The sequence below is a fragment of the Trichogramma pretiosum genome, unplaced genomic scaffold (assembly GCF_000599845.2).
Source record: "Trichogramma pretiosum strain Unisexual culture from Peru unplaced genomic scaffold, Tpre_2.0 scaffold35, whole genome shotgun sequence".
Taxonomy (NCBI): Eukaryota; Metazoa; Arthropoda; class Insecta; order Hymenoptera; family Trichogrammatidae; genus Trichogramma; species Trichogramma pretiosum.
In genome coordinates, this window is record NW_019640943.1 from 598848 (window position 1) to 618701 (window position 19854).

Below are 19854 nucleotides of genomic sequence, written 5' to 3' on the forward strand. Positions count from 1 at the left end.
CTTAAGCTAACACAAAAATTATGTTTCAAAAGCATAAATCTAATAATTACCATTAATTCATATATTCTGTTAGCTTCACAAAAGACAAAAATTTAGTCAAAGTCAAGGGCTCAAAATAGCTGTAAGAAGTTTTTGAATATTCTTTTCATCTTTTATATAATGTATAATAATAGAGTGTGTTTAAATAAATATTTTTTTCAAAAACAGAGCCACGATTCTTTTTCGATCAACGAATATAAAAGCAAAGTTGACTTGTTCGAGCAATATTTTCCGACTTCCTGGCTTGATTAACTCTCGGCGCGGTTCGAACGCAATAGAATAATTCTCTATAGTTTTTATCTTAACATTTTTTGAATAAAACATCATTCATGGAAAAATAATTATCGTTTATTTGATAGATGAATAACGTAATTTTTTTTCTATGATAACATTATTGAATTTATTATTGAATGACATGGTATTGCTCTGTTTACATCGGTGTGTCGAGGATTTAATATCACGATTTACGTGAATATTATGGAATAAGTTTTAAATTAGTTTGATGTTATTACGAAAACATCATTTGTCAACGAACGTTTAATAAAGTAAGATGGCATCGAGTAGTTTCTTCAACTGGACCGATAGGTAATTTTTGTTTTATGAGAATTGAAAGTAGTAAAATGTTTAAATATGATTTTATAATATCACATTTATTTCAGAGTGAAAAAAGAACCTTGTGACGAGTTGCTTGATGAAAATTATTATGAAATAATTAACAAGACGCCCGATGTTAAGACTGTTCGAATCTCCAGAGAATATTCTGTAAGAATATGCAATCAATCATATAAGATACACGTAGAAAGCATTTTCTGGAATAACTTTCTCATAACTTACTATTTTATTACAGGCGCATCGAAATTGTGATAAAAATGACACAAATAAACTTGAGGACATGCAAATCGAATTGGAATGTATAGACATGAAGCCCAATTTATTGACTGTTGCGAAAATTGAAGATTTCTCTCCAAATCAATGGCAGGATAGTCTTGATTATAAAACTGGAAGCACAATTAAACTAGAAACTGTCGGGACAGTGAAGAAAGAGATGTTGAACGAAGAAGTATTTGTTACTGCGCATAATGGAATCACACCTGCATGTGATAATTCCGGAAAATCATTCAGGCAAAAGACTCATATGATCGTCCACATTGATACAGTCCACAAGGATGTCACACACGCATGTGAAATATGCGGAAATGTATTCAAACGAAGAGGTGATCTCAATAGGCATATCGTTTCGTTGCACAATCGAGTCCGATATGCATGTGACACATGCCCAAAGACATTCTCAGACAAGAGTAGTCTCAAAAAACACATCGATTCGGTGCATTATAAAATCACTTACACATGTGACATTTGCGGAAAGACATACACTCGAAAAAATCTTCTCAAAACTCACATCGATGTGGTGCATAATGGTGTTTCACATGCGTGTAATTTATGCCCGAAGACATACTCAGACAAGAGTAGTCTCACGAAACACATCGATTCAATACATCATAAAATTACGCATCCATGTGATAAATGCCAAAAGACATTCTCAGAAAAGAGTAATCTTCAAAAACACATCGAATCGATACATCATAAAATTACGCATCCATGTGATGAATGCCAAAAGACATTCTCAGACAAGGGTTATCTCAAAAAGCACATCGCTTCGGTGCATAATGGTGTCCCATATGCGTGTGACATTTGTGGGAAGACATACACTCGAAAAGATCATCTCAAAACTCACATCGAATCGATACATCATAAAATTACGCATCCATGTGATATGTGCACAAAGAAATTTACTGCGAAAAGAAGTCTTAAAGCTCATATCGATGCGAAGCACAATGGAATCACACACGCATGTGATTTCTGCGAAAAAAAATTTAAATATCAGAATTATCTCAATAAGCATGTGAAATCTTCGCATAATGTTATAACCCATTCATGCGGGACTTGCGGAAAGACATTCAGTCAAAAAAGAAATCTTAAAGCTCACATCGACGTAGCGCATAATTCGCGCATCAGAACCTAACATATATATTAAATTTATGTTCAATAATGACTCACTGATGTACTATTTAGTGTACTGTCAAACAAGACTAGTTTAATAATTTTTATTAATTACGATATTTTGTATTCTTCCTATATCATGTTATTTTAATTTGTAAAATCAACATCAAATTTGAAAGATAAATATATTTCTTCCAGAAAAAGTACCATGTTGTATAATTAAATCAATCAAAATATTACATTAAAATGCGTTAATATCTGTACAAATTATGAAATTACCATATTCAGTAGATAATATCATAGTAAATAAATTTAGCTCGCTTCTAAATTTGCTTTATGCTAATCCTACTGTTATGCCTCCATAATTTTACCACATCTATTTCAGCGATTCAATTCTTTCATCAATTTTTTGCGCGACCTTATATCATCATCGTGATTACGAACTCACCGCCAGCCATGAGATTGACCGTCTCGAGGACCTGGAGCGAGCGTATCTGGCGCATCGCCACGTTCCGGTCGAACTGCATGGGGCTCTCGGAGGCGTTGCTGCGCACGCAGCGCACGAAGTGCGGCCTCGCGTGCACCAGCGTCCTCAGCAGATTGTCAAGCCGCGTGTGAAAGTCCTGCGTGAGCGTCGAGATCGGCTCGTCGCCGTTCAATCTGCCGCAAAATAATAACGTGATGTTAGAGAAAAAGGAGAAAAATAAAAACGATGTATCGATCTAAGTAAGTAGCTCACAGATCGGTATGCGACGTGGGCGATATGCGAAAGCTGACGCCCCTCGGCACGGTGTCGCTCGCGTAGAGGGCCTTGAGCTCGCTGCCGAACAGGTGAGTCGCGAAGCCGAAGTTGCAGGTGTGCTTGTAGAAGACGGCGACCAGATCGTCGGGCACCACGTCCTTGTTCGTGTCTGCGCAGTCGTAAACAGTGTCACACGTGTAGATCAAAAATTCACGCGTATACGGATGTAATCGACGCGATGTATAAATAATTTACCGAGAAAGTCCGAGGCGTCGTAGATGACGCGACCGGCAAAGTGCTGTATGCCGAACGAGCGACAGTCCACCGTTCTCGGCTCGTACAGTCGCGGATTCTGCTTGTGCTGCACCTTGACCTTGGCCACGTAGCTCTCGGCCGTGCCCCGGATCGAGCACTCGACGTCGAGCATACTCAGCAGTCCGGTGCGCTGGAGTCGAATGAAATAAATAAAATGTACACGAAAAGAAAAAAAAAATTATCTATAACTCACGAGCGACGAGATGAGATCGATGCAGGGCACGTTGTCGACGTAATCGACCTCGACGTCGCACCTGATGCCCTCGTCGCGGCAGCTCTCGATCGAGCTCTTGAATATGTGCGTGTTGTAGAAGTGCTGCATCGTCTCGGCGCAGAGATTGATGCAGAGGTGCTCGAGCTGCGACGGCGCCGGGTCCTCGAAGCCGAACATGTCGAGGATGCCGATGAAGCCGTCCGTGGCGTGGCGCACCGCGTTGTTCAGCGCCGTCATGCTGCGCGAGCCCGTGCCGCCTACAAAGACACACGCACGTTTTTATGTGTAAATTAATTTACTCGGCTTGTGTGCGTGTGACGAAGGAAAGAAGTGACGTATCTACTTCGAAAATTAAAAATGTATACAATTCGGTTGTAATTAGAGTAACGGTAACTAATTCCTGCCCAATCGGATGAATTTCTCCGATCGATATCCATATTCAATAGGCGGCTATTCCATAAGACACAATCAAAACGGAATTTACTTCAAAGCAATGATTCCTCGTCTTATCCTTCGAGCTTTTTATTTTCTCTTTAGGTTACCGAAAATTCGGCTATACGCCATCTCGCGTTAATTGTGGAATTCTCAACACGTTTGCCTCATTTTACAAAAAATCAAAGCTTTGCACTTTTTCCATTTTAATGCGAGAATTTTTATTAAATTTTATAAAATAATAGCGGTATTTTAAAGTCCTTGCTTCAAAATTAACACATCGATCGAGTGAATGTGCAGTATTTAAATACAATATTAGTACCACTTTAATTTTCATAAAAAAATGATTGGTTTTTCAGAATAACTTTTGTAATTATAAAACATCATTTGAAATTTTTTTTTCGACGCGTCTAAAAGTTAAATAACAATAAAATTTTTACAGTTGAACCGATATCTTGATCTCGATTCGAAGATGGTCAAGATTCTGGTTGAACCCTGATAAAAATGTTCAACATTTTACGTCTACTTTTTGGCTAATGAAAGAGTTTTTTAGACACGATTAAGGGTGATTAGAACTGGAAGTATACTACCCAAAAGAATAACGTTTTTTCCAACATTTTATACTTTTTCTTTGCTATGCTCTGACAATTTTTCGACCTCATGAAATGCGTGCAAATTACCATTTAGAGATCCTTCCAATAGTTATTTTCCATATTTTTAATGTGAAATGTCTATTAAATCTCATTCATTAATTTAATTTTACGAAACACATAGAAATGTTTGGTAAATATTAATAAGATTATAAGATGATTCGATTTATAAATATATTTGGATTTTGCTGCTTGCAGATTTACAGATGAAGGTACTCGCCATCTAGTGGTGGAGACTCAAAGTAAAATTATCGTATTATAGTAGATGAAAAGTTGGTCTAAATTTTCTGAAACTATTTAATATGCACTATTTATTTGTAACCTAATTGTAACAGAATATTTACCAAAAAAAAGTAAATTGACGTATTCCAAAACATTTTTAACATTAATTTCTTAGTCATTTGGCCACAATTAATATTGAGCATCTCTACCAAGGAAATAATTCAGCGTCGATCTTCTTACTTACCGGCCGAGCTGCCGATCGTCGATGCGTGCTGGCTCTGTACCTCGGCCTGATTGTGCACCGACTCGTTCGAGTCCGACGACAGCGTGCCCAGGGTCGAGCCCAGCCTCTTCAAACTGTTGGCCCGCCTCACTATGGTCGCCACCGTGCGACAGTACAGCGCCTTGGCCAGCGAGTCCCTCGTCATGTTGGACATGTTGGCGTCGCAGACGGACTTGACCAGCTGGCCGCGGGCGTTGTGCGTCCTCGAGGTCAGTCCCCTGAGTAGGGCGGCGGGCGTGATGCCGAGTAGGGCGGCCACAGCGGCGAGCTCGGCCTCGCCCACCACCGTGACCTCGACACCGGGCCCGGGCCCGTCGCTGAAGCCCACGTTGCCGAGTATGAGGACCGCGGCGAGGACCCGCACCACGTCGAGGAAGGGGATGCCCAGGACGCCGAGGCACGACTTCCAGGCCTGAAAGCGAGCGGCGTCCTCGGCCTCGTCCTGGCGCTGATCGCCGTGCTGCAGGTAGCGCAGATTCGCCACGCCGTAACCCTCGAGATTCAGTCGGCAGCGCTCCTCCGTGGACAGGCCCGCGAGCATCTGATAGAATATGTGATAGTTCTTCTCCTTGGCCAGCGGCCTGATCACCCGGGTCTGATCGAGAAAGTAGCAGTGGATCTTGGTGCGATAGAGGGCGCCGTCCGTCACCTGGACCTCGATGAAGTGGCCGATGCGCGACGACTCGCTGTTGCTGGCCGTCTTGGCCGAGCCCAGCGACCTCAGAACGGTGAAGGCGGCGGCCAGGTGCTTGAACGCGTCGGTCTCGGGTCCGCCCCCAGCGACGTCGAACAGCTGACGCAGCAGCAGCATCGAGGCGAACGTCTTGCCCGAGCCCGAGGTGCCGGACAGTATGACGGCCTGGGGATAGCCGGTCTCCGATTGCTGGCGCACCGCCTCGCCGACCACGCGGTTCAGATGGGGCGACAGCGGCACCGTGCGGGTGCTCGTCAGGGTGAGCGGATTGCCCACGTTCGTGTAGGGATTGAGACAGACGAGGATCGGGCCGACGTTCGTCTGTGAAACACAAACATTGTATATATTTTATTAATTAATTTAAAAAATTGGATACGGCGAAGCGCGCGTAACTCGATATATGTACTATACACAAAACGAGCTGTCCGTTTAAGCACAGGTGTATATGCCGTGAGCCATTTCTCTCTACCTCTACACCTCTTATATACATGCAACAAGACCGGTTATTCGGGGCCAATTTCTGTACGCGAGCGTATACATGTTTACGCCAAGTGTGTGTGTAGAGAGAGAGAGAGATGAGATGAGACTTCGCCCACACGAGTTTGAAAACTCGTTCGCACGCTGGCCAATTTCACGCTTATGCGCTGCGTGCGAGTGAGTCGAGTATGGTCGAGCTGCTGCTGCTGCTGCTGCTGCTGACCCCCGTCGCACCGCACCCCCCGCACGCTTCACGCTATAGTTGCAAATATCCGAATGCAACTGTATACTCGAGTTTGTGTTTCAGGGCTGCGAGCGAGAAGAACCTGAAATTTTTTCTATCGTTCAATACCGTCGCGGCTGATGAATTTAAAACGCTTAACAACGATGCATCGAATAATTGCGCGTATATTCGTCGATAAATACGTACGCGTATACGTTATACCGTATGTATATTATAATGCGATTGGCGCGAAAACAGAAGGGGAAGCAGCGGCACAACGAGAGTCGAGCTCGTTCTTCGCAGTCGCGTTGCTCCAATTGCATTCCTCTGCGGTATACATACGGCGAGAGAGAAGAAGAAGAAGAAGAAGAAGAAGAAGAAGAGAAAGAAAAGGAGAATGAGAGCTACGACCAAAACTGCAGGTCGAAAGAAGGGAAGCACAATAATGAAAAGGACGAAATATAAAAAGAGCAGCGCGCGCGCGCGAGAGCGAGACAGAGAACCGACCGGTATATGTATAAGAGGTAAAGAGCCCAAGAGGGAACCTGTACTATGGTCGAAATTCCGTACGGACAAATTTTTTGGTGAAATTGAGACTGGTGCTATACATACACTATCGCCCAGAGTATTTATGCGCGAATATATTTTTTCCTCGATCAATCAGGAAACAGAAAATATTTTGGCGCGTGAAATTGATTATTTTACTAATATAATACTAACGTGATATCGCTGCAGGCAGAAACGAGCCTGCAGAAATTGTGTAAATTTTTTCAATGGTACGTAATGACTCGATATTGCTCTGTTTACATTGTGTGTGCCGAAGATTTAACAGCCAGATTTGTGTAAATATTATGGAATGAGTTTTCAATTAGTTTGATATTATTACGGAAACATCATTCGCCAACGAACTTTTATCGAAGTAAGATGGAATCGAGTAGTTTCTTCAACTGTCCTGTTAGGTAAATTTTATTTTGTAAAAATTATACGACGAAATTCTCATAGCAAAATAATTAATCTTACTAAATCTATTTTAGAGTAAAAGACGAACCTCGTGATGAGCTTCTCAATGATAATGATTATAAAATAATTGACACGACACCACTCACTCAAAATATTAAATACGAAAGGTTTTGGCAAGAAAATTCAGTAAGTGTTGATAATCATGATCGATAATCATTAATGAAACTTTCCTAATAATTTTATTTTTTTTCAGACCCAAGGGCTTCTTCATGAATATGACGAAAATCATGAAATTGAACTTGACGATCTGGAAATCGAAATGGAATGTACAGACATGAAGCCCAATTTATTGGTGGTTGCGAAAATTGAAGATCATTCTCCAAATCAATGGCCGAATAGTGATGAGTATGAAACTGGAAGCAAAATTAAATTAGAAAGTGTCGGGACAGTGAAGAAAGAAATTTTAAGCGAAGAAGAAACTGATTTGAATTTCGAATGTGCACTCAGCGAGCAAAATAAACAAGAAACTGTTTCAAAAGAGCTGAACAATGAAAATAGGCTCAAAACTCATAATGATACTACGCATAATAAAATCACCCATGATTGTGATATTTGCGGAAAATCATTCAGACAAAAAGGTCATCTAAACGTCCACTTCGAGTCGGTGCATAATGAAGTCAGACATCCATGCGATATATGTCAAAAGACATTCTCATCCAAGAGTAATCTCAAAACTCACATCGATTCGGTGCATAATGGTATTTCACATGCGTGCGATATATGTCAAAAGACATTCTCATCCAAGAGTAATCTCAAAACTCACATCGATTCGGTGCATAATGGTATTTCACATGCGTGCGATGTATGCCAAAAGACATTCTCAAAGAAGAGTACTCTCAAATATCACATAGAATCGGTGCATAATGGTATTTCACATGCGTGCGATGTATGCCAAAAGACCTACTCAGACAAGAGTAGTCTCAAAAAACACATCGATTCGGTGCATAATGGTGTTTCACATGCATGTGATATTTGTGGAAAGACATTTACTCGTAAAGATTATCTCAAAATCCACGTCGAATCGATACATCATAAAATCACGCATCCATGTGATACATGCCAAAAGACATTCACACAGAAGAGTCATCTCAAAAAACACATCGATACGGTGCATAATGGTGTCAGTCACGAATGTAATATTTGTGAAAATGTTTTTAAACGTAAAGGCGATCTCAAAAAGCACATTGTTCGGTGCATCATAAAATAAGGCATGCATGTGATAAATGCCGAAAGACATTCTCAAACAATAATTATCTCAAAAAGCACATCGATTCGGAGCATAATGGTGTCCCTTATGCGTGTGACATTTGTGGGAAGACATTCTCACAAAAAAGTAATCTCAAAACTCACATCAAATCGATACATCATAAAATTACGCATCCATGTGATATGTGCACAAAGAAATTTACTGCGAAAAGAAGTCTTAAAGCCCATATCGATGCGGAGCACAATGGAATCACCCGCGCATGTGATTTCTGCGAAAAAAAATTTAAATATCAGAATTATCTCAATAAGCATGTGAAATCGTCGCATAATGTTATAACCCATTCATGCGGGACATGCGGAAAGACATTCAGACAAAAAAGAAATCTTAAAGCTCACATCGACGTGGCGCATAATTCGCGCATAAAAACCTAACATATATATTAAATTTATGTTCAATGATGACTCACTGATGTACTATTTAGTGTACTGTCAAACAAGACTAATAATTTTTATTAATTACGATATTTTGTTTTCTTCATCTATTCTGTTATCTTGGTCTGCAAAAACAATGACAAGTTTGAAAAAAATAAATTTCTTTTTTCCCGAAAAAACAGCACTGCTTATTTTGAATGGATTTAAACATTACGTTCATACTAATTGTAGAGTGACTATTTTAAGGATTATTATTGCTTGTTCATTAGAGGATATTACATGAGTATATTAAATTCGTAACTTACTTAGTAAATACATTTTACAAGCTTACAAATTTGCATTGACCTAAACAGTATTGCTTTTGATCTGTTTTTTTAAGTATTTATGAGGCCAAAATGATAGGCATCATGGATTAATAATCATTGCTCTTTTATTATTATGTGACAAAATTCACTGCAAATTATCACTCAGTCCGAAATGATGCTATAAAATTTGCTTCTAGTTATATTACATGTTCCGAAACCGACGAAAAATTTGGTGAAATTGGACTCGAACTATACACACACTATCTTCCAGAGTATTTATGCGCGAATATATTTTTTCCTCGATCAATCAGGAAACAGGAAATATCTTTGCGCGTCGAATTGATTATTTTACTAATATATATACTAACGTGATATCGCTGCAGGCAGAAACGAGCCTGCAGACACTTGAGCACCGCATCTTCCGTCAACGGGCCGGGCAAGTGTATGAGATCCTCGATGCTGGCGATGTTCTCCGGGCCTTGCTTGGCAACTCCAGCAGCAGCAGCAGCAGCAGGATTTTCTCGTTGCTGCTGCTGCTGCTGCTGTTTTTTAGCATCGCTGAACTGCTGAGACGACGATCTGAGGGCTGTGACGCAGGAAACGGGCGCTGTCACGCCGCAGTGACGTTTCACCGCTTCGATTTCTGACCGATTCAAGAAAAATAACATTACTTTTTTATTTCAAATTTTACAAAATTATTTAAAAATAGAGAAAGGCTTACGTTGAGTTTGCTGCTGTTGTTGCTGCTGATGATGTTGAGGATGACGATGCCCGGAAGATGCCATTCCTGTATTGCTGTGATTGATGTTGTTGTTGTTGGACGACGACGAGGACGCCTGCTGCTGATGATGATTCGGATGATTGTTGCCGAGGGTAGTCGTCGTCGTCGCAGCAGCGGCATGATGACTCAGACTCGTCCTGGGCGGCACTGCCGGCGCGCATACCTGCTGCTGCTGCTGCACCGCTCCCTTTTCCTCGTGCTGCGCGTTATTACCTGATTTTTCAGTCGCGACAACCTGTTGTTGTTGTTGCTGTTGGGGCTGTCCCGACGCAGGCGGCTGACTCACGTGCAGCCTATTGCGTAGCGTCACCAGCTCCGTGCTGAGGCTACGAAGTCGCTGCTGCAAGTGCACCGCCTCGTTCGACGACGACGCATCTATACACCATAAAGACAGAGAGAGGAAGTGAGTATAATTTTTATAATAAACGTAACGACGGAAGATTACCTCGGCGAGATAAAGAGGAGGGCAACGAGAGAGAAAAAAAAAATTAAAGGGTAGAAGAATAAAGAACGAAGGCAAAATGAGCGATCAGAGAGACTACTACTGCTGCTGCTGAGGAGGTAATTAGAACACGACGCGTACTCGCGCAGCAGGCAGCACGTGTAATTTTCATCTAAATCTGTATGCACGTGTAAGTGCGTATACGTATATAGCATCGGTGGCGGGGCCCTTCCCCGCCCATTTGGCAAGTACGTGTGAGAACGCGGGGCTCGCAGCTCACGTATACAGTGTGGAATTAAAAAATTTGCCGCACGTCCTCCTGCGTTTTTCCTTATGACTCGCTAATGAATGCTTTTACTCTCTCTCGAGGTGCGTTTTATATATACGTGCGTATGTACTCATCTTTATCCGGCAACGGGCAAACGGGGATGCTTAACTATTTCTTGAGACGAAAGAAAATTCGTAGGTAGTAGAAATGATTTGGAGATCGACAAGCGAATCTTTCGACGAGGCCGATTTTACAGTAACCCAGTTTATTTTTTCAATTTTCAGGCTTAATTTCAAGATCAAGCCTGAATATATCACGTAGTATTTGTGTACCAGCTTTCAACTTTATAACCACAATACAATATCGCATGGTGTGAGCGTAACGGATTGTAACGATTATGATAATATATTTTAATTGAAAAATGCGTACAGTAATTGTTAGAAGTAAAAACTCGTTAACTCATATTTTTACAACGATAAGAGGGAAAGATTATAAAATAAATTTATACGAGGATGATGAATTTAGATCTACAAAAAAGAAGAAGCATCAAAATAAAGAGAGACTGTATATATCCATTAATGCGTTTTGACTTATATAGTTTCTTTTTAATTTGCCACATGCAGATTTACAGATCAACGGGTACTTGCCATCTAGTGGCTTAATGTGGTACTATCGTATTGCAAGTAATTGGAAATTGATCTTAATTTTTTAAAACGGTTGAATCATCATATTTTCAGGTTATTTCAAACATTTGAAATTTTCATAATTAACGTTGAAAACTTCTGCCGTGATATTTCATATTAACTAAAGCCACCTAGTTCAAAAAAATAAAGATAGATATTAATTGGTGATAACATTTTCATAAAAAGTGTGTTATTAAAATTCACTTTTAACATGAAGTCTGTCTATCACTATATTAATTTATACTTGTTTGTAAATCAAAATCGATATTAATGAAAAGATTGAAAAATTATTAAATAAGTTAACGTCAACATTACTCAAATCGTTGTATTAATAAACATTTTTGTCAAGTCTGTCGATCTTGATGAATGGCTGCCACATGGGCATTACACTGCGTACTGCACAATAGCGTGAACATACGAAGTATTTCTTGCAAAATTAATCTTAAAATTAATCTTTTTCTTTTGCTTGCATGGAAACCTCGGTTCTCGGAATGCTTGACCGATATTTTAATATAACGACCACTTATTTTCCCTTTTTTAAAAAAGACTTGGACAAATTATTTTGAAAATTAATAGAATCAAGCTACTTAGCTGTGTAAGGATAACTGCAATATGTTAAATTGTTTTTTTAACGATAAGATTTTTAAAATAAATTTATAATTGTTACCCCCAGTGTATAAGTGTGGGGTTCTGGGCTGCTTTTCATTATTTATTTTTCAGAAAAGATGGTGTTTTTATTATTCGATATCACCCATTTCAGATTTTGTTTTATCTGATTAACATTAACACGTTCAATAAAACAAAATACCAGAATTTTAAATTATCAATGACCGTGCGTTATGCTCCGTATCAACGAAGATCTATTGAAAAAATTCGCTCCCCTGTGTGTGTCATGGATGGTATTGTTTTTAGGGTGAACACAGAAAGTTCAAGGTGGAGTAATATAATTGATAAATGTCTGATGTAACTTAACGCAAGCATTGAGTACCATTTATGGCGATGAATTTAAAGTAGAAGATGAGTCTGCTAGTTCATCTTAGGAATAAAATTTCTGCCAAAAAGTAGCAACAAGATTGGTCAAGTCGTATCCATCAGATTCGCCACCCAAAAATCGCTCGCTACATTTAATGCTGAAACTTTCCTTTACTCTTTTGGTTTCGGAAAATTTAGCCATACGCCATCTAGCGGTAACTCATGAACTACTGAGTCCCTGAAAAACGAGTTAACCCCTATAGAATTTTCAACAATTGCTTGCTTTATTTAAAAAAAATTAAAGTTTTGCATTTTTCAAGTGTAATGCGATACTTTTAATGCGAGAATTGTAATTTAATTTAATAAAATAACAACAGAATTTTGAATTGGGTACTTTAAAATTTAAGCATTGGCCGAGTAAATATGCAGTTTCACATAAAAATCATTAGTTTTTTTAGTCTACCTCTTGTAATTTCAAAAGAATATTATAATGTAAAATTATCATTTTAAATTATTATTAATTTTTTTTTATACGCGTCGCTCGAAGAGATCCGGCTGCTATGCAAGCTTTGCACTCGAATCTCTGCGCATATATTACGAAAACTGGCAGGCACAATACGTATGCGATGAATATAATCCAGCGCGTGGACGCGGAACCGCAGTCACGGTGGTGGCATCAAATTGTCGCGTGCACCCGTTATGAACGCTTTCTCGGTGCGCATCCCCCCATACGCTGTCCGACAAATATCGCTAAATTGAATTTCGTTTTTTCGATTTTTAATCCTCGTTGCCTTAAATTTTTTTCTCGTTCCGTGATTCTTCCGTTTTGTTGTTACAACGGTCGAAAGGAGGGATTGACATCGGGTTAAATTCCGTACATCGACTAATCTCGTTTCTTTCTTTCTCCTTCTTTTTTTTTTCTTTTCACGACGCGTGTACGTACGAGCGACAGATTTTGACGAAGATCGGTTGACGCGTCGCGCGCGCATTGTTATGTGTTTTTTCTATCGGAATAAAAAAACGTTGAAAAAAAAAAGCAAAATGAAAAACAAAAACAGCGAGGTGTCCAGTGATACGTCGTCGTGTGCAGGCATGACAATTTGTCCCGAGGACGGGTTGTCGATGTCGAGCCAGCTTCTCTCTCGCTGCATATACGCATTGGTTATATTCACTTTTCTCGTTTTCTCCTCTCGCGTTATATCGATATACATCTAAAGTCGAATTCTCTCACTCTCTTTTATCGGTGATATTTTTGGAAGGTAAAAATTATGATTGTCCTCGCGAGCGTATCCCTTGTAACTCTCTCTCTCACTCCGCGCGCCGAATGGCGAACTAATCGTTTTTTGATCCGCGCGTGCGCGCGCCCGAAATCCTCGCGTAAATCTCGCGCGGCCCGTACGTACGTGTGGAAAGTAGCGTCCGGATTCCGAGGGTAAACGCACGGAATTCAGCCTCTCCTCCTGTAATCCCGAAACCGAACACCCGATATCCCTCGGATTGAATCTTTATATGTATTTCTTTTTTTTTTTTTCTTTCGGTGCAAATTTATATTCGTATGAATGGATTACTCGCGCGCGGCGCAATTACGCACCGAGCTCCGCAGCGACCCTCCGATCGTTTTCATCGCGTTGAAGTGGATACATAGCAGTGTATAGCGGATTACAAAGAATTTCCTCGCAAAAAATTACGCTAGTGCGTGCGTAATGCGAGGCGAGAAATATAAAAGAAACGATACTCGGGCAAAATACTTTGGGAAGGGAAAAAAAGAGGAGGTATAAAAATTTTTACTCCGCGTGCGCGACGACGCGGAGTCACGCGATTTTTCGAATTCTTCTGCTGTGTATGCATGTATACACTTTGTACATCGCTCTTGGGTCCTATTGTGCAGCAGCTATGATGCTTCTGCTGCTGTACATATATGTTTGTACATGCCTATATTACATACACACACAAAATATAACCGGGCGAAGAAGGGAGAGAGTGAGAGAGAGAATTCTTAAGATCAAGAGAGTTGCACCGAAGGCGATTTCCTTCCGTCCCTTCTTGTACATGACCTTATCGCGCGCTCGCCCTCTCTCTCTTTCTTTCTCGTTCGTCCAAGAGGGAGAGCAAGAGAGACCTTTTCATTTCGTGTTTTGACTCTCGGCGTGTATGTAGCTGCACAAACACACATACACACAACACTCGCGCGTGTCACGCATGGCGTAACAGAGTATACATATGCAGCAGCGACAAAAGACTGACCTTTATATCTACGCTTCTCTTTCTCCCTTTTTTTTCATTTGACTGAATCTTGTCGGTATGTGTGTATATTATAATCACAAAGTTTTTCTTATTGTTTATCTCTCGTTTACTTGTACAATCATTTTGAATTGGCCACTTGCAGATTCGCAAAAATAAAGGTACTCGCCATCTAGTGGTGAAAGCTCGAGGCGGTATTATTGCATCGAAAGTAATAGAAAAGTGATCTAAATTTTTTGAAAAGGCTAAATAATCATTTTCAGGTCATTTACGATTTTTCTACTCAATTTTAATAGAACAAATATTTGTCAAGGAAATATTTCAAATTTAGCTTTGTATAACATTATCTAAATTTGAAATATTTCCTTGACAAATACATTTATCTTTACTCTAACACTTGCAGATTTACAGATGAAGAAATACTCGCCATCTAGCGAGGAAGACTCAAAATGGTCTCATCGTATATATTTGAAGTGGTTGAAAACTCGTATGCATTTTTTTGAAATCAAGTGAATCTTCCTTATTCGCGTTATTCAAAATGTACTCAATATTTTTAATACAATCGTAACAGAAAAATCTCTGTATTAACGAGCCCATTAATGGCGAGGAATTTCAAAACATTTTAAACGATCATTTTTTGGGTCAAACGTTTACTACGAATCATACACGATCGCGCGGACTGTATTTATAAACGGCGTTTGTGTATAAATAATACACCTCGTAGTATGTAGAAAATATATAATACGCGCGGGGGGATGTAGGCAAAGCCGATTCGCAATTACAGGATTAGCGTTTATGTATCTATATAATACACGTCCACACGCGTACATGCACACACATGCTGCGGTTCGACGAAGCTTTTCCACAATCCGCGTAATGTGCCTGGCGCGTGCACAACTATATGCATATATAACACACGCGGATAATATGTAACGCAGTCCGTCTATATGTACCCTCGTGGCTCGCGCAAATATATATATGTATATACTTAGATGCTAATCCTCCTGTCTGTTGGCGCACTTTATCTGTGTGTGCGTTCGTATAAGCGTGCCGCTGAATACGTTTAATCGATGTACGCAGCATTGCAAGCACAGATCTCTGCGTTAAGTATTTTTTGTCGACGTAAAGTTGATCACGATGAATTTAACTTATCGAGCGGCACGGGGTCATTTTCATTCGTTATTTTTTTCAACTATTAATTTTCCATCGTAACGTCCCCCCGTTGGGCGCGTATGGGTCGTATATGAATGTAAATATAGTGCACGCGAGTAGCCAGACGCGCGTGAAAGTCAGATTTACGAGTTTTGCGCGACGCGATTCGTCGAAATCATCCGAGCGCGCGGCGCGTAACTCTATATGTACATGCGTGCACCTGTCGAAGCGTATTTATGCCGCCACTTCGCGCGCGTCGGTAAAACGAAAGCCTCGTATTAATCATTTTTTTTTGGACTTTTTCAATCTTTCGTCTCTTTGTTTGTCAGATTTTTTCTTCGTTTTCTTGGCGACTCGATCGTACCGAATTGACCGACACTTATCGAAATTCAAATTACATCAATTTTACGTCAATCAATCAATAGATAGTCCAATTCATTTCCATTATCTACCTACATATACATACCTTCGACCTTATACATTTATTTTGACTTTGCTACTTGTATATTTAGAGAATAAAGGTACTCGCCATCTAGCGGAAAAGACTGGCTTTAATTAGAATTGAAATCTCAATAAAAAAAAAAAATTAATAAATTATAAATCTGTATTAAAGGTTCAAATTTCAATCCAAATGTTTAAATTTAATTATCAAATTAATTCTTTTTTATTCGTTCCTACGGTACTCGACCCTTTTCACGAATAACAATTTTCACTAATATCTTTGTTCACGAAAGCAAATCTCACGAATACCATGTTCACAGAAATATGTTTACGAACGTACAAATTTCACGAAAGTAATTTTTCATAAACGAACTTAGTTTTAAATGAACAAATTACTTTATGTCACTTCTTATATAAACTGCTATGCTCGCGTAGGATCATGTACCAATAATCTTGGACGGTGCATTTTTTAATTACATCTTTTATTAACCTTTTTCAATTTTCATTCATATTTCGTGTTCGGGCCGGTAAAGCAATGGGTGAAAATCAAGATCAAGTCATTTTGTTGGGGAGCAAATTAATTATAAATGGGTTTTTATACCACAAATCTCGTGATATAGTTGAAAAAAATAAATCGTATTCGGACTGCACCAAATTACGCAAGAACTTGAAGAATTTTGAAGGGTCCTCAGCATGAACCTACACACGACGATGTACCAGATCTAGATGATTGTGCAACAGAAGTTGTGAAGTTTAGTGTGAAAAAGACAGCTGTAGACAAAAATTAATGTATGCGACTGTACTTTACGCAATTTTTATGCAAAAATCATCACTGAACATCTTATTTTTGTTTAACAGTTCTTTTTTATTATTTTAAAACAATTAGACAGTTACATTGTCGTTAACTTCGACTTATTAAAATAAAATTTTCTCTCGTACTCTGGCGTTCGAGCCGCTTTTCAATACGCACATTACAAAATTAACGAATATATATTTTCCCGATTCCACTGCGGCCGATCTGTCACGCGCAATCTTTTCACCGTTACATCAGCTGCTCTGTTATTAGGCAATATGGCCAAAATTCGGCCGCGAGATGACAGCAGCGTCGTAGGTCAAGTCATGCGCAGATGCATGATTTTTGTGACCGGATAATCTCGATAGCAGTAGATATTTTTCTTCCCGACCCTTTGACAGTTTGTTCTGAATACTAAAAATAAATCAAAAGTAAATAAAAATAATGAATTGTAGTGTCAAAAATTGTAAGGGGAAAAAAAAATTTAAATTCCCAAAAGACCCTGAATTAAGGAAACGATGGTTGGAAGCAATTGAAAGACCGAACTATAATCCAAAGTCGTGTCATGGTTTGTGCACCAAACATTTTCAACCAACTGATATTTACACAGAAAGTGTCATAGGTAAGTAATATTGATAACTTTTTACTAATTTGTTCATATTCTTGAAGTTTTTCTTATTTCATTGGAAAGATAATTAACTGCCTATTTTATTTTATAGGAGGATATGAAATGAGTCGTGTCAAATTAAAAACTAATTGCATTCCAACCATCTTTTCTGAAATAGAAAGAAAAAAAGAAGAAGCACCCTCATCGACAGTATGTTATTTTTTATCACTTTTTAGCATAAAAATTGCATATATTTATTCAGTATAAATATTGAATTTGTTTATTGTTTTGCAGGTGACAGAAGTACAAAGTATCAGCAATCCTCACTCAATTAATAACAGTGACATAAATGATAAGGTATGGTTTATTGAAGTTTTTATGTACTGTATTACACATATTAAACATTTTTTCTTTCTGCAGGTCAATGAATCATCTGGTACAAACGAGTTCAATATGGATTGCACAGATTCACCTGTACACTCACACAATATAAATGAATTTGAGTGCAGTATTGCATCAGCTCAACAACAAGGCTTTGATGTGTATGAAGAACTATACGTCTCACCTGAACCAGTGCATAAAAATAATTTAATAAGTGAACAAGTGACCAAAAATAATTTTCACAAAGAAAATAAAGTAGTCGCTGTTCAAACTATTGGATGTGCAAAATACAACATTGAAGATTACAAAGACAAACCTAGACAATTGCAACACTTTACAGGATTGACATATGAAAAGTATATGGTTGTTTTGCAAACATTAAAACCACTTAGAAATCACTTTGAGAAATTAGAAAAATCAAAAAATATTACAGTGAACAATCAGTTATTTTTAGTTTTGTGGAAATTGAGAAGAGATGCCTGTAATTTAGAGTTAGCTGAACACTTCAATATCAGTGAAACTTGTGTCAGTGAAATATTTCATGTGTGGATAATTTCTATGGCTAAATTGTGGTCCCTTATAGACATATGGCCAAGTAGAGAATTAGTGAATTTTTATATGCCTCATGTTTTCAAAAATAATTATCCTAAAACCAGAGTGACACTAGATGCCACAGAATTGAAGATAGATGCTCCCAACAATCCTAAATTAAAACAAGCTACTTTTAGTACATATAAAAATAGTAATACGTTGAAAGTTATGGTAGGGACTAGCCCAGGTGGCTTAATATCTTATATTTCTGAGCCTTATGGTGGTTCTACTAGTGATCGTCAGATAATTGAACGCAGTGATTTGAGGCAGAAATGTAAAGCAGGTGATGTGATACTTGCGGATAAGGGAATCATGGTACAAGATTTGTTTGCCCCATGCGACGTCACTGTGTGCACACCTACTCCAATGGTCAGTGGAAATTTGTCGCACAATGTAATTGTGAAAGACAGAAAATTGTCCAAGCATAGAGTTCATGTGGAGAGGATTATTGGACTAATGAAAACATATACCATTCTTTCAAAGAAACTCACTCGTGATCTTCTCCCTTTATCATCAGAAATAATCAGAGTATGTATCATGCTGGCTAATTTTAAAGATAATATTATGTAAGCTTACACATAATAAATAATTAATGTTGAGTTTAACAAATAATAAGAAAAATACAATTTCCATGTAAAAATGATTTTTATTAAACATTTTTAACAAACAATTTTGAAAAAACATTAAACATATTTAAGAACAATACAAGTTTAAGCCATGCAATTTTTTTATTAATNATCTGGAAGTGATAATTATACAAATCATATATGTGTGTATAAAATTGTAAGTTTAATATGAAATCTATAGTATTACCTTTTTTACAACACCTTATGTACTGCAGAAACCCTTCATTGTACAAATTTTGTGCTTTTTCCATTTGTACATTATAATTCTTTAAAAATATGTCTAGATGAAGTTTAGAAAATCCTGGCAGTAACGTTGAAGAATTTATGTCCCTATATTCTTGAGCGGGAGGAGTTTCAATGACTTCATCTTTTTCGGCCCTTTCATAGTCGAAGTTGTTGTTTTTTTCATAATAAATTAATCTAAGAAGAGTTCATTTAATGATTAAAACAACCCAATTGTTATTGTATACTAAATAAAGTTTACCTTTCAACCAACTCGGATTTTCGTCCAGTCACCCGGGCCCCTCTTTCTCTCAATAAATGTTGTAATTGTTTTAATTTAAGGCTTCCATATTTATGATCGAAATCGGATCCTTTCTCTTGTTTGTTGGTGAAAGTTCT

General features: G+C 38.6%; 3 protein-coding genes across 3 annotated transcripts in view; 2 read left to right on the top strand and 1 right to left on the bottom strand.

Moving 5' to 3' along the window:
• LOC106653366 (unconventional myosin-IXb) overlaps positions 1–19854 on the bottom strand; it is a 28720-nt gene that overhangs the window by 4896 nt on the left and 3970 nt on the right. Inside the window, exons 2-8 of the mRNA XM_014372766.2 lie at positions 10200–10411; positions 9624–9737; positions 4860–5913; positions 3291–3568; positions 3038–3227; positions 2780–2951; positions 2489–2700 (exon numbers count right to left, since the gene is read on the bottom strand). Of these exons, the coding sequence (XP_014228252.2) occupies positions 2489–2700; positions 2780–2951; positions 3038–3227; positions 3291–3568; positions 4860–5913; positions 9624–9737; positions 10200–10411 (2232 nt within the window). The remainder of the gene's footprint in view (positions 1–2488; positions 2701–2779; positions 2952–3037; positions 3228–3290; positions 3569–4859; positions 5914–9623; positions 9738–10199; positions 10412–19854) is intronic.
• LOC106648682 (zinc finger protein OZF-like) lies at positions 564–2246 on the top strand. The gene is made up of 3 exons (XM_023457957.1): positions 564–624; positions 699–801; positions 887–2246. The coding sequence occupies exons 1-3, from the start codon at positions 590–592 to the stop codon at positions 2060–2062; spliced, it is 1314 nt and encodes a 437-aa protein (XP_023313725.1). The 5' UTR covers positions 564–589; the 3' UTR covers positions 2063–2246.
• Positions 7203–9129, top strand: LOC111693406 (zinc finger and BTB domain-containing protein 41-like). Its single transcript, XM_023457958.1, has 3 exons — positions 7203–7251; positions 7327–7438; positions 7506–9129. Exons 1-3 carry the CDS (start codon positions 7217–7219, stop codon positions 8517–8519), a joined length of 1161 nt encoding a protein of 386 aa, XP_023313726.1. The 5' UTR covers positions 7203–7216; the 3' UTR covers positions 8520–9129.